General features: G+C 41.7%; 1 protein-coding gene across 2 annotated transcripts in view; it reads right to left on the bottom strand.

The window, feature by feature from the left end:
• The window catches only part of LOC126281351 (synaptic vesicle glycoprotein 2B), a 493,622-nt gene that overhangs the window by 73,800 nt on the left and 393,188 nt on the right, over positions 1–26,634 (bottom strand). For both annotated transcript variants that reach the window (XM_049980258.1, XM_049980257.1), the window contains exon 3: positions 3,318–3,371. In XM_049980258.1, the coding sequence (XP_049836215.1) occupies positions 3,318–3,371 (54 nt within the window). The remainder of the gene's footprint in view (positions 1–3,317; positions 3,372–26,634) is intronic.

The following is a 26,634-nucleotide window of genomic DNA, read 5'->3' as shown; positions in this document are numbered from 1 at the left end:
TGGAATACTATCACCAAGACATTGGTACATAAGGTTACCAGAAACAGGTAAAGTTAGTTCATATATATAAGTAAGAAGTAAAATTTACAGTGATAGTCCAGATTCAAAGATTTCAACAGTCTTTTAAATGTTAATTTGAAATGTTAGTGTTATTGTTTTAGCTGAAAAATTATTTAACTAGCAATGATATGAATCTTCTAACAGACTAAACTCAGGACCTGAAGACTATACAATGTCAACTGACAGATGTGTGACCCTGTACCATATGGTATCATGCAAATGCAATATGGCAGGGTGATTCGGTTAGCACACTGTTTTCCTGCCCATTATTGACTTTCCAGACCTTGTAGCCCCAATGATATTCATGCAAGTAGCTCCCCACTTTGTTTCCGCGAGGCTGAGTGCATCCCATTGCAGTACATCCATCAAGGAAAAATCCCAGGCAGTACCAAGAACTGAACCCAGGTCCTTCACATGAGAATTAGACATGGTGACCACTCAGCTACTTCTGCTTTCTGGCACAGAGTTTGTTCTTTAGGCCAGTAAAATTTTTCATTCATACTGTGACACTCAGAATATAGGATGATTGAATATGTATTTTGTTCCAAGTAATACTATCTAGGTATAATGATGCCTATGAAATTACTATTAAAATTCACACATAGGTCACATTGTCCAAATCACGCAAAACATCAGTATGCCTTTTACAAAGCTATAAGCCTAAAATCTTATATTTTTAGATGCTGTAGGTGCAAAGTAGTAGCTTGATGGAAATGATTACAGGTATGGTATCTCACCTCCAGATGCAAATATCCCTTATACTTGCTGTGGCCAGACAATTCTCTCCCATATTCCCCTTGAAGCATCATTGTAAGTAACCTATGTACTGTACTACTCAGCTTGGGACTTTCAGTGCTCTTGCAGCCACAAGAAATTGCTGCACAAGTATCACTGGACCAGAGCCGTGAACACTTGGGGCCTTTCTCACTCCTTATGAACCATTTCTGCTCACTGTCAGAGATTGTTCACACTCCAAAGGCATTTCTTTTACAACACAAACTTTTCGACATAATATAAAGCCCCTGATGTTGCCAGTGTGTTTACTGTATAGACGTTACAGAACTTGTTTTAATAGTTTCAGATAATATTTTGTTTATAATGAATTTCTTTGATTATCTAACAGCTTTCAGGGGCAACAAAAACTTGATTTTCAATATATCACAGAATGTTGAGCAAATTTAAAAAAATTAAAATGCTGTCATTATCTAATCATGAAAAGGCATAAACTTATCTTAAATATTTAATGCAGTAAGAGCAAGTATTACAGTTAGAAACTGTGGCATATGTCTTGATGCAGAGTAAATGGATGCATGCAAACACCCAGAGAACATTCATCTACTATTTTAGAATGAAAGCACTTGTTGACTTGCAACAAACTTTACACATAATTTCAAACCCTTATGAAACTGTTTCTCACTGACACCCCATACAAACTGACGAAAGCCCAAGAAAATGCATTCTTTACTACATTTTTGCTTTTCATGCAATAAAACTAGTGCATTAGGCATGCTGTTTTAATTTATTACTTCTTTACTATGATCTCTCTTTGCAACACAATTTGCAGACACTATCCAAATATACCGCTGAATTTATCTGCAAAATTATATTCTCATACGATATATACCTTAAGAGATATGACATTAGAAACATTGAGATAACTGAGTAACTAGCTTTTGATTAGAATGGGATGCAAATCACCCTGGCTATACTCATCCAGTGTTTGGTAATGAAAGTATTTAGTAACTTCCAACAATCTTTAAATATATTTTCATACATTTTCTAAATTTTTCTCACTTAAGATCTATAAAATCAAATATTTTATAATGCGTTCTTAAAGTAATGATACGTTTGCAGCTGTTTTCTTACATGAGAGTTTGATTCTTTAAAGAGTCGGAGGTTTATTAGTACATAACAAGGAAGTTAAAAGACAATTTGTAAAAAAGAATAAAGTTAAATATTTCAGTAGCAAAGCAGTGTTGAAGTGTTGTATAACATTTTGTTGTGTCACAGACTGAGATCCTCTAATGCCATTTGCTTTATTATCATAGTGGAGTATGTATAGCATTGCTTTGTGCCCTAAATTGGTATTATAATTTCCAGCCAACCTATTGCTCTTGAAAACTGTGTACCTTTTCCTACCACAGTGTGGAGTTTTACCCCTGTAATACAATTAAGAAATGAGTTGAATTCTCATAACCATCTTGCCTCTAGAAACCAGATGGCAGTTATAAGAGTTGAGGGGCATGAAAGGGAAGCAGTGATTGAGAAGGGAGTGAGACAGGGTTGTAGCCTACTGTTTGACTGTTTGACACTGACACATGCCAATAGACGGACATCGCTCACTGACCCCATTCAAGACGTTTCAATGGTGACACAGAAATGCAGTCCCTTCCATGAAGTAAGCACTGAGCAGCTGCATTTAAACCATGGCCCTGCCAAGTAGGTCACAATGGCACTGTAGGGTCATGCACAGCACCTGCCATGTGTCATTATCACTACGAGATCTACTGACACAACTTCAGAGTTTGTGCCATAACTGTGTCCCTACCACCACGGCCGTCGCTTGGCCACAATCTGAGGATATCCGCCTGACTGTCCAGACCAATGGCAGCTGCCACTCTGCCACTGGCTCTACAGGGCCATTTGCCACCATATCTGCTGCCAAAGTCTGCCGGCACCCCGCTGCTGTTCTCCAGCCTTTAGTCCAGAGTCAGACACTGGGTGCCACCACAACAAGGGAGAAGAGGGCATTGGCTGCCCCACACCTCCAGCACAGCTGCTGTCCATTGCCCTGGACACCACTGCTGAGTTTTGTGTAGGCAGCTCATCTCCCAGTTGTGTCTAATGCTGCTGACCACTCGCCCACTGCAATGAACTAAACTGTGCCAGAGATGGAGGCGCACTCGAATGACTTTCCGAGTTTAATTATTTAATGACAAACTGCTTATGTGCACTGATTGTTTGTTCGCAGTTTCCCACAGTGTCCCTCCTGTCTCCAAAGCTATCAAAAAGAACCCAAGATGGCCCAGGTGAGGGCAAGCCCATCCTGACAAATATGAAGATGGCTCCCACCACCCTGTAGCAGTCGTTAATCCTCCCAACCAGTTATACACTTAACTACTGGTTGTGTTTCCAATTTATTTTTCTGATCAATGAATCAAGTCAATATAATCTTGAACTCTCATCAGTCCAACTGTACTCTCCCAAGTAACAAACTTTTACATACACTTTGAATGGTTCTATTTTTCTTTACTTACCTCCAAGTTCAATATCTTTTGAGCAGCCGTTTGCACGATCGTCCTTCACATCATCTGAAAAAATAATGCCACTGATTAAAATTAAGTTCCAGGAGGAAAGTGAGTGGCTATTAAAAGGTCACAAACAGTAAATTAAAATAGACATTTGGAGAGACAAGGTAAGACCAATTCAAAATCCATCAACAATGATATGTTCTAGCAATAATCAGAAGCAAAAGATGCAGTGGCATTTCATTAAATGACTGAAGGGTGGTGAAAATGGGAAACTGTAATTACCATACCATTACTTGTGCTAGTTTTTGGAGCAGAGTTTGGCAGAGGATCATTGAACTGTAACTGTTTAGGAGAGTATCCCTTGCTGTTTTTCCACATACCAAACAATTTCTCAAGAGAAATGATTACAAATGACTTGCGTCATCACAGGTGAGTAGTGTTAGCAAGAGACTTGTGTTCTATATCTACATATACAGGGGAGCACCTAAAACTTGCACTGCAAATATTGCAGAAATGAAAAGTGTTTTTGATGGGTGGTTTTCAAAAAATGTATTGTTGATCAGGAGTTTGTACTGTAACCAATAAACAGATCATAATCATACTTAGAAAGCATATTTTTTTAAAAAAACACACACACATTTTTAAATGTAACAATGCCTATTGACATTAACAAATTAAAAGTAGTTCAAATTAGAATGACAGTGGTGTTTGTTGCAAGATTCTAGACCAAGCCATTTAAGAGATATCATATTTTGAAAAGTTCCCACACTGAAACTTGCACAATACCAGTGGTAGCACACACTAAAGAACAACAAAAGTGCGTATACTGGTTATGTGGATTCTCACCAGTAACTGGACAACTGATTATCACAGGCTGTGTTTAAAATGACCATTGGCAGTGGCAATTCACACTTCCAGTCTGGTATGAAACAACTGCTGCATCACGCTAGCATTTCAACAGAGATGTACATCAAGCTGCAGTAATATGTCATTATATACCATCAGATATAATTAGTATGCCCTGGTAGACAGATCTGGGGAACAAGCCGGACAAGGTATGTGGCCTCCGCATCCAATCCAATGACATGGAAACAATGCATGAAGAGATGCTGTAGTACTTTGTGCACTATGGGCTGAGCAGCCATCATGTTGGTACCATAGGTTCCTCCTAGTCTGCAGAGGAGCATCTTATAGCAGCTGTGGAAGATGGTCTGTTAGGAGGCTGAATACTTTTGCACTTTCAGAGTTCTGTCTCAGAAACGTGCACCTATGAGCTGTTGGGTCACAATCCCACTCCACATGTTTACACTCCATGGATGCTGACATTCCCTAGGGCAAAGCCAATCACTATTGTCAACAGACCAGTAGTACATGTTTTGGCAGTTTACCTAGTCATTATTGGTAAATGTGGCTTCATCTCTAAACAAGATACATCTGGAGTATCCTGTCTTAATGCCCATCATCAGAAGTTATGTCGATGGAGAACATGTAGGACACTTGCCTGACTAACTTCACTACCTTCATTGTGCAAGAGCTTAAGTGTGGATATACTGCAACAGCAGCAAGAGCACTGATTTCCCCTTCTTCTGTCATCACTTGTTTCCTTCTGTTATGTTGTCTAGGTGTTACACTATCACTTTCACATAATCAGTTGAAGAAATTGATAAATAGCTTCCGAGATTGTTGACTTCAACTGAGATATGTCACCTTATACACTGTACAAGAATGAACTGCATTCTTCCTACATTCTCCATACACAGTGAGCATGTCAGCTTTTTCTGCATTGGTAAATCCCATAGTCCACTCATGACCTACTGCTTGGAATGTCACAGCGTGTTTCAGTGCACTCAAGGAACATACAAGCACACTGTAAGCAAACATATCAACATCGTACTTTGCAATTATGCAGTTTGAATGGCACGAACAAGTATCGGTATGGGATTTTATCAAAATACGATATCTTGTAACCAACTCACACTACAATCCTGCAACAAATACCACTGACATTCCAATTTACCTTATTTTTAGTCTGTTAAAGTCAATAGTCAGTGTTTCATTTAAAAAAGTATATGTTTGCACAAAAATACACTTTCCTGTTTATTGGCTAACAATACAAGCCCCTGGCTACCAATCCATTCTGTGAAAACCACACATCAATACCACTTTCCATTTCTGCAATATTTGCATTACAAGTTTTAGGCGATTCACCCTATAAACCCTGCAGACCACTATGAAATGTAAAAGAGAATGTACTTGAGATTTTATTGTGTATTAGGACTTGCAGCTTAGCTTCCTCTGTACAAGCTGTTATTAGTCTAATCATGTTTCTGTGGTCACTACAGGTGCAATATGCAGTGGATTGTGGTGCACTCCTTGATTCCTCACTTAATACTAGTTCATTGAACTGTGTGTGTAAGCTTTTATGATACAGATGGTTTCAATTCTCAGGTGTCAGACTATTTAGGGTTTTAAACAAATTTGTGACCACACATGCTGCTCTTCTCTGTTTATGTTAAATATTCCATTAGTATATTTGGTACAGCTCCCATATACACAAGTAACATCCTAAGATGGATCTAGTGAGTATTTTGGAAGCAGTTTCATTTGTAAATTACATTTCTTCAGTACTCTGCCAGAAAACTGAAGTCTGTCAGCTGCCTTACTGAGACTTTGTGATTATTCCAGGTATTTGCATGAGAAGACTGATTCCAACTATGAGTCACTAATATTTTAGTCACGGATACTATTTTTAGCATTTTTGAGCCTGATTTTATGAAAATGGTAGATTGCTATTCACCATATAGAGGATACAGTGAGTAGCAGACAGGCACAATGAAAAGACTGCTATACATTTAATTGTTTGGCCGAAATGCCTTCTTCTGAAGTGGAAAACACACACACACACACACACACACACACACACACACACACACACACACACACAGAATTAAAGTTAAACTTTCAAAACTCTATAGAAATAACACTACGGGTCAGAATGATGTTAAATTGCAACAGAATATAATCAGAGAAGGAGGGCAACCTATGGCAGAAGAAAAAACTAGTGTGAAAATTGATCAATAGATAACGCTGTTATGTCAGAATACATAAACGAAAACACTTGTCATGTGTACGGCCCACTGAAGTAGGTATGCACACATTGGGTACATGGCTTTTCCTCTTTTCGTGTCTGCGACGTTTGCCATGACTGTCTCAATGCAGAATCATGCTCTGCTTGTAAAGATGTATTACAACAATGATTACAATGCACACATTGCTCTGCAGAAGTTCCAGATACTTAATGGTTTGAAGAAAGGTGTTGGCGCGATGACTGCTGTGGGTCTGGAGAATATGATTCGGAAATTTGAAAAGATGGGTTCTTTCAGTGTGCAAGCTAGTAGAGGGAGGAAATGAACTGATTCAACATCAGTGGATGCAGTGGCCACAGCAATGCAGGAGGAGATGAGTGGTGGTGTGCAAATGTGTAGTGTACAGAGAATTGCCCAAACATTGGACATACCCATGAGCACGATGTGTAAAATCCTATGAAACATCCTTCTTTGCTACCCATTCAAAATTACTCATGTGCACAAGTTGCTTCCTGTTGCCCTGTCAGCAAGATAGACCTTTCCTTTAGAATTTCTTGTCTGCATGGAAGTGCATAATGATTGGCTGTGGAAGATTTTGTGGACAGACAAAGTCCACTTCTATCTGGCAGGATATGTCAAATATGGGCAATGGAAATTCCACATGCAAATCAACCAGTACCATTTCACCCTGGAAAGGTCACTGTGTGGTGTGGATGGCATCATTTATCATAGGGCCATATTTTTTTTGAAGAGACAGATGCTTCCGGTTTTGTTACCTCTATCATCACTGGTAAGTGCTATCAGTGACTTTTGCACAACCACAACATTCCAGCTCTCCAACAGTGTGGCTGTGATCACTTTTGTTCAAGATGGCATGCCTCTGCACATTGCAAATCCAGTTATGCAGCTGCTGAAGTGCCATTTCGGAAATGCTAGAATTGTCAGCTGCCATTTCCCTACAGCCTGGTATCCAGATCACCTGATCTTAATCCATGTGACTTCTGGCTGTAGGGCTATCTGAAAGATGGTGTGTTCAGTATTCCAACTGCAAACTTAGCTGGATTGGAGACACCCAGTGTGCAACACATTGTGAATGTGACCCCAGAAACACTTCAATCAGTAGTGAAACATGTTGTTCCTTGATTTAAATTTGTTGCAGAAAATGGTGGATGGCATATTGAACATGTTTTGCGCCAGTCACACAGAAATTAATAATCTTATTTTATTTTGATTCATGCTGTTTATGGCCTCAGGACAGTTAAAAACTGATTTTTCCCATTCGATGTTATATGACCTTGCCGTGGTGGATGGGCTAACCTAACTGACAACATCACACCTGTACACACATGCACAATGAGTAGTACAGTTTGTTTAATGTCAAACGTACACCTTAGGCATTGTTGTATGATCCATTTGTCATTTGTAGTCGACCACTATTAAATTACGAAGCTTACAGCACCATCTATTGCTGCATTTTGTAACTATTTCTTTTTCTGCTGCCCTTCTCTGATAATATTCCATTCTGTGTGTGTGTGTGTGTGTGTGTGTGTGTGTGTGTGTGTGTGTTTTCTACTCAGAAGAAGGCATTCTGGCCAAACAATTAAATGTGTAGCAGTATTTTTCATTGTGCCTGTCTGCTACTCACTGTATCCTCTATATGGTGAATAGCAATCTTTTATTTTCATAAAAATATTGGTGGCTCATAGTTGGAATTAGTCATACCATATAAGTACCTGGAATAATCACAAAGGCTCAGTCATAGGTATGTTGTTGTGGTCTTCAGTCCTGAGACTGGTTTGATGCAGCTCTCCATGCTACTCTATCCTGTGCAAGCTTCTTCATCTCCCAGGACCTACTGCAACTTACATCCTTCTGAATCTGCTTAGTGTATTAATCTCTTGGTCTCCCTCTGCGATTTTTACCCTCCACGCTGACCTCCAATGCTAAATTGGTGATCCCTTGATGCCTCAGAACATGTCCTACCAATCGATCCCTTCTTCTGGTCAAGTTGTGCCACAAACTTCTCTTCTCCCCAATCCTATTCAATACTTCCTCATTAGTTATGTGATCCACCCAACTAATCTTCAGCATTCTTCTGTAGCACCACATTTCGAAAGCTTCTATTCTCTTCTTGTCCAAACTATTTATCATCCATGTTTCACTTCCATACATGGCTACACTCCATACAAATACTTTCAGAAATGACTTCCTGACACTTAAATCTATAGTCTTAGGTAAGACAGCTGAAATATACACAGGGCGGTCCATCTGAAGTTTCGGATCAGATTATCTCAAAAACAATACATCGGGTAAAAATAGTGGGTAAGACAATTTTATAAGCTCAAAGAGGGACATCAAATGATACATGACCTCCAGCCCCCGCCCCCTTGGTTGGGATGGGGGGGCAACTTTTAAATCTGAAATGGAAACCCTCATTTTTTATTGCAGGTTTGGATTCTCTGTAAAAAAGTTATCAAGTTTCATCTGAAACATTTTTTAAACCACTGACAGATGGCGCTGAAATGCAGAAACATTAAAATTGGGGAAGAACTCCAATGTATTTAGAATGGTCCGAGATTTTTGTTAAGTCTTCTGTTTCTGTTCCTACATTGCAAGAAAACTGAATATATTTTAAAAGACTGAAAGGGTCGACACACTAACCCTCTTCAAAATGTCTTATGCTGAACAATTCATACCCATTGGTTTATATAGCATTTGGTGTATGTTTGTATATATTGGCACCAAGAGTGTTCATTTTAACTGAAGACTAGAAAACTGCACATCAGAACAGAAAAGTTATAATTCCAATTTGTTTGTCTCAGAGGGGGATATTCAACTATACCACACTCTACCCACCACTCCACCCGTACGTGGGTATGGTGTTCAACATTGAAATCATCAATGGGAACGTATTTTACGAAATGCTGCTTGCTCAATGGCCCTGGAGTATCCAATGGCACATGGGATCCCACCTTCATGCTGCGAGGGTATGACAGGCCAGTATTTCATAACTTCTAATTGAAAACCCCATTCGCAATGTTGTATTCCTCCGAGATATTGAGCTGGGGACTACTCGGTGCAACACCGTGGTGGTGGTTAACGCTACTCTGCTTTTCTAATTAGAGTAAGTGTTCAAATGTAGCACTACTAATTTCAATAAACTTAATGGTCCTGTTTTGAAATGACCGTGCACAGGACAGAAGAGTATGTGTGGGAAGGCAGCACAGCCGTTTCTGATGCAATCGCCATGTCTTCACGGCCTGTTGGCAGTTGTACACCTTATCTTTTAAATATCCCCACAGACAGAAATCCGGCGACCTAGCGGGCCACTTCTGCCAATGCACTGACTAGTGTAAACACGGTCTAATACCTCCCGTGTTTCGGTTGCATATTGCGCTGGACAACCATCATGCTGAAACCATATATCTTGTCGAACGTCCAGGGGAACATCCTCCAGTAATACTGGTAGTTCCTGTCCTAAAAACACTCGATATTTGCATCCACTCAATGTGCCGTCAATAAAATGCAGACCAATGAACTTGTTTCCCTTGATGTCACACCATACGTTAATCGACCAAGGACGTTGATAGTTACCTTGCCCTAACCAGTGGGTATGGGTATTGTCTACATTCCACTAATGAATGTTATGCAAGTTAACGCTACCATGGTTTGTGAACGTAGACTCATTGGAAAATAGTACTTCGGCAAAGAACGTGAGGGTAGTTTACATTTGTTGAAGGGTTGGGTTGTTTTGGGGAAGGAGACCAGACAGTGAGGTCATCGGTCTCATCGGATTAGCTAAGGATGGTGAAGAAAGTCGGCCGTGCCCTTTGAAAGGAACCATCCTGGCATTTGCCTGGAGCGATTTAGGGAAATCACAGAAAACCTAAATCAGGATGGCTGGACGCGGGATTGAAGCGTCGTCCTCCCGAATGCGAGTCCAGTATTTGTTGTAGGTTCAAATGGCTCTGAGCACTATGGGACTTAACGTCTGAGGTCATCAGCCCCTAGAGCATAGAACTACTTAAACCTAACTAACCTAAGGACATCACACACATCCATGCCCCAGTCAGGATTCGAACCTGTGACCGCAGCAGTCGCGCGGTTCCAGAATGTAGCGCCTAGAACCGCTCGGCCACCCCGGCCGGCGCATTTGTTGATGTGTCCATTCACAAAACACTACCCGGTTATGGAAGTTGGCGCCATGAAGTTTTTGATGCAGTGACAAGTGGTATATATGGTACTTATGAGGATGAAATATTGTTACAACATTATTTACGGACATACCGGAATCACGTCGTAATTGCCTGGCGCTTATACGTGGTTTGTGGTGAGTTAGGAAGGCAGAGCCATTTCTGGCGCAATTTTGATGTAAAATTGTTATCAAACTAATTAACTGATCAATTAATTATTCTCACCCCCGGATGACGTCATGGTTTTCCCCAGCCACCCCAACTCGCGTATCATATCTGTGATTCTCTCTTCGCTGTTTCGCGATAATTCAAGAGGAGCTGCAGTCCCTTTAGTAGACCCATTGTATACTCTAAGTGTTCTGCCAATAAAAACACTCTTTGGTTCGCCTTTCCCACAACATTGTCTATTGATAGTTCCAATTTAAGTTGTTCGTAATTGTAATTCTTAGGTATCTAGTGGAGATGAGGACCTTTAGATTTGTGTGATTTGTCGCGTATCCGAAATCTAAAGGATTTCTTTTAGTACTCACGTGGATGACCACACACTCGTCCTTGTCTGGGACGAACTGCCACTTTTCGCATCGTAAAGATATCTCGCTTAAATCGGTTTGCAAGTGGTTTTGATTATACTTACTTACTTACTCACTGGTCATACCGGACTCGAGAATCCATTACCGCAGCAACGTATTTTCGCCATCTGTCTCTGTCTTGGGCTATTTCCTTCCATTCACCTTCAATACCTAGGCTCCTCAAATCAGCCTTCACATTGTCCTCCCATCGACGCCTCGGTCTCCCCACAGGACGTTTTCCCTCTAGGTGCCCTACCAGTAATTTGCACGCTGACCTGCCTTCATCCATTCGAGCTATGTGACCCGCCCATCGCAGCCTACGTGATTTAATAATATTGATTATGTCAGAGGTTGAACAGAGTTCGTGAACCTCTTCGTTATGCAGTTTTCGCCACTCTCAGCTAATTCATCCCTTTTTGCTCCGAAAATTTTCCTCAAAATTTTGTTTTCAGATACTCGAAACGGCTTTTCGTTTTGCACAGTGAGACACCAAGTCTCACACCCATACAGCATAACTGGTAGAATAATAGTTTTGTATATTCTAATCTTTAAATTCCTAGACAATATCCGTGATGAAAGTAATCTATTCAGTGAGAAGTAGCACGCATGTTCCGCCCATAATCTCTTCTTCAGTTCGGATTCAATCTCATTTCTCGAAGTGATGTCCACGCCTAGATACTTAAATGTGTTCACTTTTTCAAACTGCATGTCTCCAACTCTTAACATTTCCTGATCTACTGCTGTTGGCATTCTAGTAGTAACCAGGTATTTAGTTTTGTCTTCACTTATCCTTAGACCTACATTTTCACTAGTCTTGATTAACGCATTCGCATTTGCAGTTACAGATTCTTTCCTATCGCTAATGATGTTTAGATCATCTGCATACCCTAATATCTTAATATTTCCATTTACCTCCACACCCTCTGAATTATCTGCTGCCATTCGTATAATATATTCTAGGACTAAATTAAAAAGTAGCGGAGACAGAGCATCTCCCTGCTTAAGTCCGTTCTTTATTACAAATTCTTCTGATTCCAATTTCCCCACTCGTACTCTACCTTTTGTGTTTTTCAAACTCGCTTCTATAAGTCTAACATACTTCTTTGGTATTCCAAGTTCCAAAATAATTCTGTACAATTTTGACTGCAATACTGAATCATATGCTTTTGTAAAATCTATTAAAAGATTATGAACTGGTTTATTGTATTCCCATTTCTTTTCCAAAATTTAACGCAGGGTGAATATTTGGTCTATAGTTGATTTGTTCCTCCGAAAGCCGGCTTGGTAATCCCCCACAATTTCATCTGCATATGGTGTAAGCCTGCTTAGTACAATATTCGAGAAAATTTTGGAACATACTGGTCATAGTGATATCCCTCTGTAATTAACCCATTATGTCACCTTTCTTAAGAATTGGGATCAGAATCGACTCCTGCCACTCTTCAGGTATCATCTCTGAGTTCCATACTTTAGTTATCACTTTGTGAACTACTTCCACCAATATCTGTCCCCCATTTTTAACTAGTTCTGCAGTTATGCAATCTGATCCTGGTGCTTTATGGTTTTTCAATTTGTTTATTGCATCTCTTACTTCCTTTAACGTTGGCTCAGGTATCTGGAGTTCTGCTGTATGTATTTCATACGCCTGCTCATTTCCTGCTTCCTGGTGTACATTTAATAGATGCTCAAAATACGCCCTCCATTTACTTAATATAGCACTGAGGTCTGTCAGTATTTCCCCAGCATCCCCTTGAAGTGCATTTGTCCTAGCCTTGGAGCCCTTCCTATACCCATTTATGTCTAGGTAAAGTTCCCTAATGTTTTTTGTTTTACTGTTTCCATTTTTGTAATTTGATTGTTCAAATAATCCCTCTTCTTTGCCAGTAGCCTATGACCAACTTCCCTTCTCAAGTTCAAGAACTCCTCTCGTTTTCTGTCTCTCATTCTATCCCAATCTAACCGCGCTTTTCTCGTTTCCTCTACCAATTTCTTGCATTGCTCATCAAACCACGGTTTCCTCCTGTTCTTCTTAATTGTACCTATTGTGACCTTCGCTGCCTCTTTGATATTATTCCTCACAGTGATCCACTGTTTATTTACATCCTCGTCTTCATTATGACTCCGCTATGTGATAAACGACAGCATCATCTGCAAGCAATATAGGAAGACTGCTTGGATTGTCTCCTATATCGTTTACGTAGATAAGGAACAGCAGAAAGCCTATGACACTTCCTTGGGGAATGCCAGATATCACTTCTGTTTTACTCGATGGCTTTACGTCAATTACTACGAACTGTGACCTCTCTGGCAGGAAATCACGAATCAATTACCACATCTGAGACAATACTCCGTAAGCACACAATTTGATTACAAGCCACTTGTGAGGTACGGTATCAAAAGCCTTCAGGAAATCTGAAAATGTGGAATCAATGAGATCCTCTGTCACTAGCATTCATTACTTTACGTGAATAAAAATTTAAGTGTGTTTCATAAGAACAATATTTTCCGATTCTGTGCTGACTGTATATCAGTAGATCTTTTCTTTAAGGTAAATCATTATCTTCGAACAAAGTACACGTTCCAAATAACTCTACTGCAAATCGTCGTCAGTCAAATGGGGCTGTAATTCAGCGAATTACTTCGTTTACTTTCTTGTGTATTGGTTCAAATGGCTCTGAGCACTATGGGACTTAACATCTGTGGTCATCAGTCCCCTAGAACGTAGAATTACTTAAACCTAACTAACCTAAGGACATCACACACATCCATGCCCGAGGCAGGATTCGAACCTGCGACCGTAGCGGCCACGTAGTTCCAGACCGAAGCGCCTTGAACCGCACGGCCACAAAGGCCGGCTTGTGTATTGGTGTGACCTGTGCAACTTCTCAGTCTTCGGGTACGGATCTGTCGTCAAGCTAGCGGTTGTATACGACTGCAAACTATTGAGCTATCCTATCAGCACACTCTGAACGGAACCTCGTTGCTACACAATCTGGTTCCGAAGATTTGCCGTTTGTTAAGAGATTTAAACTGCTTCGCTACACCAAGGATATCTACTTCTAAGCTACTCTGTTGACAGCTGCTCTTGATTCGAATTCTGGAACATTTACTTCGTCTTCTTTGTTGAAATAATTTCAGAAAAACGTCTTTAGTAACGCCGCTTTAGCGGCCTTGTTATCGTTAACATTCGGTATCACACAGTGAACGCATTAATAGTGTGTTGCTGCTCGTTCGCTTTTCATACGAGCAGAACGTCTCTGGATTTTGTGCCAGATTTCGAGACAGTTTTGTTGTGCAAGCTATTAAAAACATCACATCGTCAGTCTTGTAGACTTAGCGTTCTTTTAAATTTGGCATGCTTTTTACGCTGCTCCTGCAATAGTGTTCTGACATACTTCGTGTGGCACGCAGGGTGAATTCCATCTCTTAGTAATTTATTTGGTGTAAATCTCTCAGAGTTCGTCAACATTATCTAAGCCACATCTGATCTACGCTTAAATAATGGAAACTGTCTCTTAAAATGGCATCTAGCCAATTTTTATCTGCTTTTTTAAACAGATCTATCATGCGTTTATTTCTGGCGGATTTGACTGTTGCGGTGGTCAGTCTCGCCACGACGTCCTTGTGGTCAGTAATCCCTGCATCAGTCGTGATTTTACTAGGGATTGTTTATTTGCTAAGGGGTCAAGTATGCTGTCACAACAAAATGCACTACCGGTCAACTCCTGAACTAGTTGTTCGAATTAATTGTATAAGAAAGCAATTAGTATGATTTCGGATATTTTATGCCTAGCATAGGCTTTGGACACGTATTTTCTCTGATGTGTAGAGGGTACATTGAAGTCACAACCAATAATAATTGTATGAGTAGGTTACCTAGTTCAAATGACACTCTTTCTTTGAATTGTTCAGTAGCTGGATCATCTGAGTCGATAAAATGAACCAATTATTAATTCATTCCGGTTGTCAAGTATAGCTTCTATGCTTACTAATTCACAGGAATTGTCTACTTCAATTTCGCTACAAGATAAACTACTGATAACAGCAACAAAGACGTTACTACCAACTGTATTCAATCTATCATTCCTGAACCGTTCGGTCCGATGTAAAAACTTTGGTGGACCTTATCTCCGGCTTTTGCCAGTTTTCAGTACCTATAACGATTTGAGTTTCGGTGTTTTCTATTAGCGCTTGGAGCTCTGGTTCTTTCCCTACTCTGCTGCGACAATGTACGAGGGTGAGTCAAATGAAAACCTTAAATATTTTTTAAAATATTATTTATTGTGCAGAAGTAGTAGAAAGCTGTATCACTTTTCATCATATTCTCCCCCACGCTCAATGCAAGTCCCCAGCGCTTACAAAGAGCACAAATTCCTTTAGAAAAAAATTATTTTGGTAGTCTGCTCAACCACTCGTGCACCGTGTGGCGTACCTCTTAATCAGAACGGAACTTCTTTCCTCCCATTGCGTCTTTGAGTGGTCCAAACATATGGAAATCATTTGGGGCAAGGTCTGGTGAGTATGGTGGATGAGGAAGACACTCATAATGCAGGTGTGTGATTGTTGCAACTGTTGTACGGGCAGTGTGGTGCCTTGCATTGTCATGTTGCAAAAGGACACCTGCTGACAGCAATCCACGTCGCTTTGATTTGACTGCAGGCCGCAGATGATGTTTTAGGAGATCTGTGTATGATTCACTGGTGACAGTGGTCCCTCTAGGCATGTAATGCTCTAAAATGTCGCCTTTTTCGTCCCAAAAGAGAGTCAGCATAGCCTTCCCTGCTGATGGTTCTGTTCGCAACTACTTTGGTTTTGGTGATGAGGAATGGTGCCATTTCTTGCTCGCTCTCTTCGTTTCCGGTTGGTGGAAGTGAACCCAGGTTTTGTCCCCAGTAATGATTCTTGCAAGGAAGCCATCACCTTCTCGTTCAAAGCGCTGAAGAAGTTCTTCACAACACCCATCTTGCAGATACTTTGTGAAACTGGAGCACATCATGCACAATGTTGTGTGCTGACCCATGACTAATCTGTAAACTTGCTGCAATGTCATTCAGTGCCACTCAGTGGTTGTCCTTCACTATGGCTCCAACTGCTGCAATGTTCTGTGGAGTCACGACTTGTTGTGCCTCATCTGGACGAGGAGCATCTTCCACTGAAGACACACCATTTGCGAACTTCCTACTCCATTCGTAGACTTTCTGCTGTGACAAACATGCATCACTGTATTGAACTTTCATTCGTCGAAAATTTCAATAGGGTTCACACCTTCACTACGCAAAAACCGAATAACAGAACGCTGTTCTTTCCTGGTGCAAGTCACAAGTGGGGCGGCCATCTTTATACTGATCTGCGACGGTATGTGTGCATCCGCACTATGCTGCCATCTACAGGCCATTCTGCACGCTGTTTGTAACACGCTTACCAACTTACAGGGTAACAGCGCGAAATTTCGATTTGTTATTACAAATTTAAGGTTTTAATTTGATTCACCCTCTTACAAGTACAGTACAGGCTGTTGCTATGTCTATGCTCTGCCTGTATTCGCCCTGCACCATTTGAAGCTGAAGAGCTTTCCTGCACTTCCCCGAGACCCTCTAACCAAAAAAACCCCTCAGTGCCCTACACACCACCCCAGCTACCCGCGGGCAGTTGGCATCTGTCTCCGAGTGTTTCACAGTCCAGGCGTCTCAGCAGCTCTCTTCCTGGGTCACACAAATCTGTGACCATTCGTGCTGCTCTCCTTTATAGACGTTCAATATCACCTGTTAGTCGCATTTGGTGTGAGTTCCACACACGTGAGCAATATTATGGGTCGGATCTCACTAGTGTTCTCTAAGTGATCTCCTAGACTTGTTGCATTTTCCCAGTACCCTACCAATGAACCGGAGTCTGGCACATGATTTACGTACGACAAGTTTATCCACATTTAAGGTGAGCTGCTATTAATTGCACTAAGCGGAAGCTATGGCTGTCACCAACTTTCTGTAAAGTCAAATATTTAACTTTTCTGCTCACATTTATGTCATCAGCTATGCAAGTCCCCTGCTTACAGATCATACTGTCTCGGAAGAAGAGAAACGAGACTGTTGCTCCCAACTGCGTACTTACCAAAAATGGTCAGTTAGTGGTTAATACCTTCAAATTAGGTTACGAATGCTTTTTTTTTCCTTAAAATCCTCAAAACATTCCCCAGATCACTTTCCATGAGGGTGTTTCTGCCTTCTAGCAAATTGCAAAAAGGTGCTTGTAGTCAGAAACTATCTTGGTGGTAATATGGCCGTCACTGCCACTTCATTCATCGCTCTGAGGAAGGTTGTCAGAAAGTAAGTTTAAGGCTGGAAAACAGTTGCGCAATAACCATGCCAAGACAGACTGTTTCCTGTAGTTCCATCAAGTGTATGTCGAGGTAGCGTTTCTTTTCTTTTTTTTCTTCAAAGACGGTCAGTGGTGTTCAGTGCAAGGTTTCGAACGAGTCCGTCCAGATAGTCGTCATGACTTTTTCTCAAATCACAGCGTGAGGCTTCCCGGTTTGGGGGATGGAGAACAGCAAACTGACTCAGAGAAGTTCCATTATCAAACTGTAGTCGCAGTATCGTGCCAAAAACAGACGTGCCGTGAAAACGTGCCAGCAGCACAACTACAAGAGCTATATCGGAAAATTAACAACCACTTTTTCAATTTAAAACACAAAAACACTAGTTCAAATGACTCTGAGCACTATGGGACTTAACTTCTGAGGTCATCAGTCCCATAGAACTCAGAACTACTTACACCTAACTAACCTAAGGACAGCACACACATCCATGTCCGAGGCAGGATTCGAACCTGCGACCGCGCGGTTCCAGACTGTAGAGCCTAGAACCGCTCGGCCATCCCGGCCACCCCGGCCAGCAAACACTAGTTCACCCAAGAGCATTACACTACAAAAGACTACAGAAAGAAGCTCCACTTAGAGCGCCTGTTACAGCCATATGAGGATGAATGGTCCAAATCAGAACCAGTTACGGTGAGTAGCTGTACAGTAGGAAAGGAAGGAAGGTTATGTTCGAGTTTAAACTTCCGACGACGGCGTGGTCATTACAGACGGAGCACAAGCTCGGAATAGGTTTTGGCGAGGAAGGAAATCTGCCGTGCCCTTTCAAGGGAACCATCGCGGCAGTTGCCTGCAGCGACGTAGGGACACGAATATACAGCAGAGGTGCTACGGTTGGCCCGCTTGATGGCGCTGCTATAGGTCAAATGGATATCAACTGCGTTTTTTTTTTTACATAGGAATCCCCATTTTTTATTACATATTCGTGTAGTACGTAAAGAAATATGAATGTTTTAGTTGGACCACTTTTTTGCTTTGTCATAGATGGCGCTGTAATAGTCACAAACGTGTAAGTACGTGGTATCACGTAACATTCTGCCAGTGCGGACGGTATTTGCTTCGTGATACATTACCAGTTTTAAAATGGACCATTTACCAATTGCGGAAAAGGTCGATATCGTGTTGATGTAAGGCTATTGTGGTCAAAATGCCCAACGGGCGTGTGCTATGTATGCTGCTCGGTATCCTGGACGACATCATCCAAGTGTCCGGACCGTTCGCCGGATAGTTATGTTATTTAAGGGAACAGGAAGTGTTCAGCCACATGCGAAACGTCAACCACGACCTGCAACAAATGATGATGCCCAAGTAGGTGTTTTAGCTGCTATCGCTGCTAATGTGCACATCAGTAGCAGACAAATTGCGCGAGAATCGGGAATCTCAAAAACGTCGGTGTTGAGAATGCTGCATCAATATCGATTGCACCCGTACCATATTTCTATACACCAGGAATTGCACAGCGACGACTTGGAACGTCGTGTACAGTTCTGCTACTGGGCACAAGAGAAATTACGGGACGATGACAGATTTTTTGCACGCGTTCTGTTTGGCGACGAAGTGTCATTCAGCAACAGCGATAACGTAAACCGGCATAATATGCACTATTGGGCAACGGAAAATCCATGATGGCTGTGACAAGTGGAACATCAGCGACGTTGGCGGGTTAATTTATGGTGCAGCATTATGGGAGGAAGGATAATTGGCCCCCATTTTATCGATGGCAATCTAAATGGTGCAATGTATGTTGATTTCCTACGTAATGTTCTACCGATGTTACTACAAGATGTTTCACTGCAAGACAGAATGGCGATGTAGTTCCAACATGATGGATGTCCGGCACATAGCTCGTGTGCGGTTGAAGCGGTATTGAATAGCATATTTCATGACTGGTGGATTGGTCGTGGAAGCACCGTACCATGGCCCGCACGTTCACCGGATCTGACGTCCCCGGATTTCTTTCTGTGGGGAAAGTTGAAGGATATTTGCTTTCGTGATCGACCGACAAAGCCTGAAAACATACATCAGCGCATTGTCAATGCATGTGCGAACATTACTGAAGGCGAACTACTCGCTGTTGAGAGGAATGTCGTTACACGTATTGCCAAATGCATTGAGGTTGACGGACATCATTTTAAGCATTTATCGCATTAGTATCACGCTGTAACAGCATGCGTTCTCAGAAATGATAAGTTCACAAAGGTACATGTATCACATTGGAACAACCGAAATAAAATGTTCAAACGTACCTACGTTCTATATTTTTTAATTTAGAAAACCTATCTGTTACCAACTGTTCGTCTAAAATTGGGAGCCATATGTCTGTGGCTATTACAGCGCCATCTATCACAAATTGAAAAAAGTGATCCAACTAAAACATTCATATTTCTTTATGCACTACACGAATATGTAATAAAAAATGGGGGTTCCTAGTTTTGACCTATAACAGCGCCATCTATCGGGCCAACCATAGCGCCATCTGGTTTGCCCCTTCAGGCTAGACAAGTTTCGTTCTTTTTAGTTTTTTCGTTTGACGCTTATTTCGAGAGATATGTGGCCCGGTCACGATCAATGGGCCACCCAGAATACGCGCAGTAACTTGGTACTTGTCGTGGGGAATGCTGGGAGCAGGTGAAGTGACAGAAGCTGGCTGGTGGCGCCTCGTTTGTAGTCAGCGCGAACCTTGGTTAACGTGTGGAGCTGTACTTCGTAATTTGTGTCAATAGTCTTTCAGTTTACGCTATACAAAAAAATTTAAATGAATATGATCTCATTGCATCAGCTTTGCTGGTGCGTATACGAGGGGCACTCAAAGTTTTTCTTATCACCTAGAAAGTTACTCGATTGATATTTTGTCTGTTTGTAGGTACGTGTCTGCAGTTGTGGTACACACTGAAATCCCCGTGTCACGGTACTGTCTCACGCCGTTACGGAAGCCCAAACAAGGTAGCACAGTCCACTGATAAAGTGTAGTCCCGTGTGGTAATTCGTTAGTTTCATTTGTAGGGGAACAACGATGAAACAATCGATGATGAGTTGGTGGAAGTGTAGGGCAACAGTGCATCATCCTGTAGCACAGCGGGCAGGTGGAGCAGGCGCTGCCCTTTGCGGTCACACGAGTCTGAATGACGAGTAACCAAGTGGCAGGGCGAGAACAGCAAGAGAAAAGGGGGGGGGGGGGCTAGAGGTCGAAACTATCGGAATGACAGTACAAGAACTGTAAATAAGACTTGGAGCGGTTTTCCACATCTTAGGCAACATTTCGGACAAGACAAAGGTCGTTAGGTTCCAAGAAAGTCCGTTGCCATTGAAAAATCCCGCCGAATCGAGGGACGAGAGGAAATGTTGGAGCTGTGATAGACCAATCCGGATGACCTATCTAGCCGCCTAATCACCACGGATGAGTGCTGGGACCTACGCTGTTACCTATAGACAAAGGAGAAAAGCGAGAAGTGGGAACTTGTAGACTCACCACAGCTGAAGAAGTCGAAGGCCCAGTCATCGTCAACGAGGTGATGCTGGGTGCTTTCTGGGGTTGTCGCAGTGTTGTGCCGATGCACTATATTCTCGAGGGACCAAGCGTCACAGGCGCACACTCCCGAAATTTCCTGACAGTGTAATGGGAGGCTGTCAAGGCGAGGTGTCGCTGGAAGCTCTCCAAAGAGGCTTGGTCGTCTCCCGACAGCTCACACTGCAGTGGTCGCTATCACACGTGCAGCTTCTTTGTCCTATCGAATGCTCGTTACATGGTGGCCAGTGAGTTCTCCTTCGTTCCTCAGATGCAGAAATTATTGCGTGGCCGGCATTTCCAGAATGAAGGTGAGACATTCCCCGAACAACCAGATTGCAGACTTCAACAGAAAAGGCCTGTGGCGAATGATTCACCGTGCAGAAATAGGTGTCGCTTTGAAGGGTCAATATGGAGTTCGGACTGACACCGTCACAGCATTTGAACTTTTTTTTTCGAGCTGCGAGCACGAGTTCCCAACTCACGGCGTCATCAGCAAAAGAGCCGCGTGGGATTAGCCGAGCGGTCTCAGGCGCTGCAGTCATGGACTGTGTGGCTGGTCCCGGCGGAGGTTCGAGTCCTCCCTCGGGCATGGGTGTGTGTGTTGGTCCTTAGGATAATTTAGGTTAAGTAGTGTGTAAGCTTATGGACTGATGACCTTAGCAGTTAAATCCCATAAGATTTCACACACATTTGAACATTTTTTTGAACATCAGCAAACTAACCTAAGGACATCACACACATCCATGCCCGAGGCAGGATTCGAACCTGCGGTCATAGCGGTCGCGCGGTTCCAGACTGTAGCGCCGGCACGCGCGTTCCCCATCTTATGTAAAAATAATAATAAAAAGAACCTTCGCATTTATTCGTTGACAGAATTTCCTCTTACGTCAATGCATTTCACCCTCTTTTTCCCCAGTGACTTTATCACGCTCATGAAGTTCCATTCTGGAAGGGCTGCAGAAACAACTACGGCTAAAATTACCTGCTCACCGGATTCGAAAGCCTTGCCAGCCGCACACGTGTGGACACGTGGTATTCAGGGGGGGGGGGGGGGGGGGGTGCTAAATCTCGTGAGTATCTTACAAATTCACACTCCTCAGTCCCATAAGTTTTCCTACAGACGGATCAACTCTGTCGGCATTTGCACGCGCTTGAAGAAGAATGCTGTATAATTTGTAATCCGTGCGTGTCCTCGCGTATTTTCTCAGCCAGAAAAACCGGAACCCTTGCATGTTACTCGCCAGGTACTATTTTACCCTTTGAAATAGAACGTCTCGCTTCTGGCTAAGAACTGGCCCGAAAGTGGTTTCCATTCTCGCCTTTCGCAATAATGATGGGAAAAGTTAACCTCGTACTACTAGTACAGTGCATGTAAGAAATAGAAGTGCAGTAATGCAAGTCTATGTCTGATTTCAGCAACATACACCGGTAATTTTAAGTAAGTACCTTGAAAAACTGGTTCATATATTTATTTCGTAATCGAGATGGTTCGCCTGCCGTGGTGTCCGAGCGGTTCTAGGCGCTCAGTCCGGAACCGCGCATGGAACCGGGCATGGATGTGTGTGACGCCCGTAGGTTAGTTAGGTTTAAGTAGTTCTAAATTCTAGGGGACTGATGACCTGAGCAGTTAAGCCCCATAGTGTTCAGAGCCATTTTTTGAATCGAGATGGTTCATGCAAACATTGCATAATTCCCATGTTATGTCTTGTATTGAAAATGAGTATTTTTATCTTAAAAAAAGTTTATTCGGAATGAATATCTTTGTGTTAAGGGGACAATGTATGTCCTATGCAGCCAATGTTAAATTATCGAATTTTGTGACCCATTATCTTGGAAACTTTTTAAGACACCAACTTAACATTTTTCCATAATTATTGAATGTACTGAACTAGAATTATTACTAAAATTGTATTGTAGGGCATGTTATCTTTTTTTCACACTTCATTTTCTGACGGAATTTTGTAAATAAATGAACACAAAAGTAAAACAACTCAGGATATTTTAATTGTTCTAGTTCAATATGTGTTGAACCTCACACTTGGCATGCTGTGAAAATTTCATGTCTCCACCATTAATACTTTTTTTAGAAAACAGGACATTTATTGCAAAAAGTGTAGTTCAGAGATACTGAGGTTTAAAACTTTTTTAATGAAAATTCTTATACAGACTTACATTTCTGCGTCTTTTATGCACTGGAATTGCCCTGACCCATAGTCTGTGTCTTCTTCAGTGTCACATCAGCCCAGTGCTTGCCCCCTCCTCCATTTCTTTCTTGCTTCTTTTGTCATTTGCTGAGCAGTCAACTCTGATTCACGTAAAAGAAGCTCATCCAGTTCCCACAGTCCATTAGCTGTGTTCTGTCCAAATCTTACCCTAGTTTCTCCAGAATCTTAAGTCTTTCACAGTTCCCACCATTAAATGTTATTACAGCATTAATCAGACACCGCTAACTTTAGAGTCATGAGGCCAACAAATGCATTTTTAAGCACACATCTCCACATAACATTATTGAAGGACTCTTTGACATTCTGGGTCTTCCCATGTAAACACTTCTTTAGTAGCTCAGGATTTGCCAAATCTCTGTAAATAGATTTGATTGCCTCCATTACTACCAATGGAAGAGAATGTTTAAATGTTTATGTGTAAATTCATGCAGGGTGACAGAAAATTCGCCGCACGGTCTGAGGCATCTTGTCACGGTCCGTGCGGCTCCCCCCGTCGGAGGTTCGAGTCCTTCCTCAGGTATGGGTGTGTATGTTATCCTTAGCGTAAGTTAGTTTAAGTTAGATAAAATAGTGTGTAAACTTATGGACTGATGACCTCATCGGTTTGGTCCCATGAGACCTTACCACAAGTTTCCAAAAATGTTTCCAGAAAATTCAGCTTGCCTATGTTTACACCAAGTGTTTGGTGGAGGTGGACACAAAGCATGACATGGCTTTTCATCATTTGATATTCGATGAAAGAAAGTGCTCCTCACAGCTGCTTTCCATTGTCTCAGTTATCTCTAATGGCGTTCCCATAATATTTCCGTAATTCATCAATTACTTTATCCATTAGTCTTCCAGCACATTTTATTGTCTTTCCATCAGACAGTTTTGTGTTACCCAGCTTGGTTTTTAGGTTACACAGAGGTGTTCCCATCGTTTTCCTCACACGCCCTACACGCTCAACTTTTTGTATAGGAACTTCAAAATCCAAAATTTTTCCAGTGTCAGTACTTATTGCAGATGTAGAACCATTTTTGGAACTAAACGCACGCTTTTATCAGAATCCATCCACAGAAATGCTGATGCCTGTGTCACCTTCATTTTGTTCAACAGCTTCTGATGTAGCAGCAACCATTGAACCTTCAGCCACAGTATTTACAGAGTCCCCAATTGCTGTTACATATTTCGTATGCCCAGAAGGTGGTTTTTGGCAAATTCAACACAGTGCAGAGAACATTACCAGTCCTTGCACCTTTACCAATGCATCTAAAGCCATAGAACAGCCTCACATTACTTTCATACAATTCATTACCTGAACACTTTGATGAAGAATGAATTGCTTTTTCGTTTTTGCACTTCTGACATTTGATGATTAATTTAGACACAAAACCTATTACAGCTCCAATACCCTCATAAAGTTTAATTTCACCACCATAAAGACAGCAAGAGACAGTTTCAGAAAGAAATTGTGCAAGTATTTGCAGATCAAGAATGACGTTGTCTATAACATCATTACTTTTACAACTGTCACCTGTTTCTCTAGTTACTTTCCTTTTCCATGCACTAGGAGGCGTGGTCACTTCATGAACATTTTCGTGGTTTCCTTCACTGCTAGCTTAGGTGTTTTCAAGTATTTCAGAAGAAAATGCAGGTCTCACATATCTGTTACCCGCAGATTTGCGTTTCTTGAAGTTACTTTTGCGCTTAGTCATTTTAGTTACGTATAAAAAAGCAATAGATATTAGCTTATAATGACACTACTTTCAACGAAAACTAGTAACAGAAACAAAGGACTGATTTGTTTATTCGTAATGCCAACTTCTGAGACGTAGCAGTAGACACAAAATAAAGCAATTCATAACCTTCTAGACTGTGTAGTTTCCAAGATACGACTGCTCAATTGTGGCAGTATATGCGTAGCCGCGAAATTTGACAGTCACATGTCAACATTCAAAATATTATTTGAAGGTTTCACAATTGTCTGATTTTACGTACTGGGTGATCAAAAAGTCAGCATAAATTTGAAAACTTAATAAACCACGGAATAATGTAGATAGAGAGGTAAAAATTGTCACACATGCTTGGAATAACATGCGGTTTTACATGCTTCGAATGACATGGAGTTTTATTAGAACAAAAAAAAGTATTGCTAGACGCGTGAAAGATCTCTTGGGCACGTCGTTTGGTGATGATCGTGTGCTCAGCCGCACTTTCGTCATGCTTGGCCTCCCAGGTCCCCAGACCTCAGTACGTGCGATTATTGGCTTTGGGGTTACCTGAAGTCGCAAGTATATCGTGATCCACCGACATCTCTAGGGATGCTGAAAGACAACATCCGACGCCAATGCCTCACCGTAACTCCGGACATGCTTTACAGTGCTGTTCACAACATTATTCCTCGACTAAAGCTATTGTTGAGGAATGATGGTGAACATATTGAGCATTTCCTGCAAAGAACATCATCTTTGCTTTGTCTTACTTTGTTTTGCTAATTATTGCTATTCTGATCAGATTAAGCGCCATCTGTCGGACATTTTTTGAACTTTTGTATTTTTTTGGTTCTAATAAAACCTCATGTCATTCCTAGCATGTGTGTCAATTTGTACCTCTCTATCTACATTATTCCGTCATTCATTCAGTTTTCAAATTTATACTGACTTTTTGATCACCCGGTATTATACACCAAAATGTTCAGGAAAGTCCAAAGTACATTATAGAGTAGAAAACAGAAAACGTCAAATTTCAACGAATTTCACGTACAATGTCCCTTTAAGAAAAATCATGTAGTGATGCATTGCAATAATGGCAGGGATGACTAGCATAACGTTTATATGTGCACTCCTGGAAATTGAAATAAGAACACCGTGAATTCATTGTCCCAGGAAGGGGAAACTTTATTGACACATTCCTGGGGTCAGATACATCACATGATCACACTGACAGAACCACAGGCACATAGACACAGGCAACAGAGCATGCACAATGTCGGCACTAGTACAGTGTATATCCACCTTTCGCAGCAATGCAGGCTGCTATTCTCCCATGGAGACGATTGTGGAGATGCTGGATGTAGTCCTGTGGAACGGCTTGCCATGCCATTTCCACCTGGCGCCTCAGTTGGACCTGCGTTCGTGCTGGACGTGCTGACCGCGTGAGACGACTCTTCATCCAGTCCCAAACATGCTCAGTGGGGGACAGATCCGTAGATCTTGCTGGCCAGGGTAGTTGACTTACACCTTCTAGAGCACGTTGGGTGGCATGGGATACATGCGGACGTCCATTGTCCTGTTGGAACAGCAAGTTCCCTTGCCGGTCTAGGAATGGTAGAACGATGGGTTCGATGACGGTTTGGATGTACCGTGCACTATTCAGTGTCCCCTCGAC

The sequence above is a fragment of the Schistocerca gregaria genome, chromosome 7 (genome assembly GCF_023897955.1).
Source record: "Schistocerca gregaria isolate iqSchGreg1 chromosome 7, iqSchGreg1.2, whole genome shotgun sequence".
Lineage (NCBI taxonomy): Eukaryota > Metazoa > Arthropoda > Insecta > Orthoptera > Acrididae > Schistocerca > Schistocerca gregaria.
Note: the sequence above shows the minus strand (reverse complement) of the source record. Positions and strands in the feature narration are given on the sequence as shown.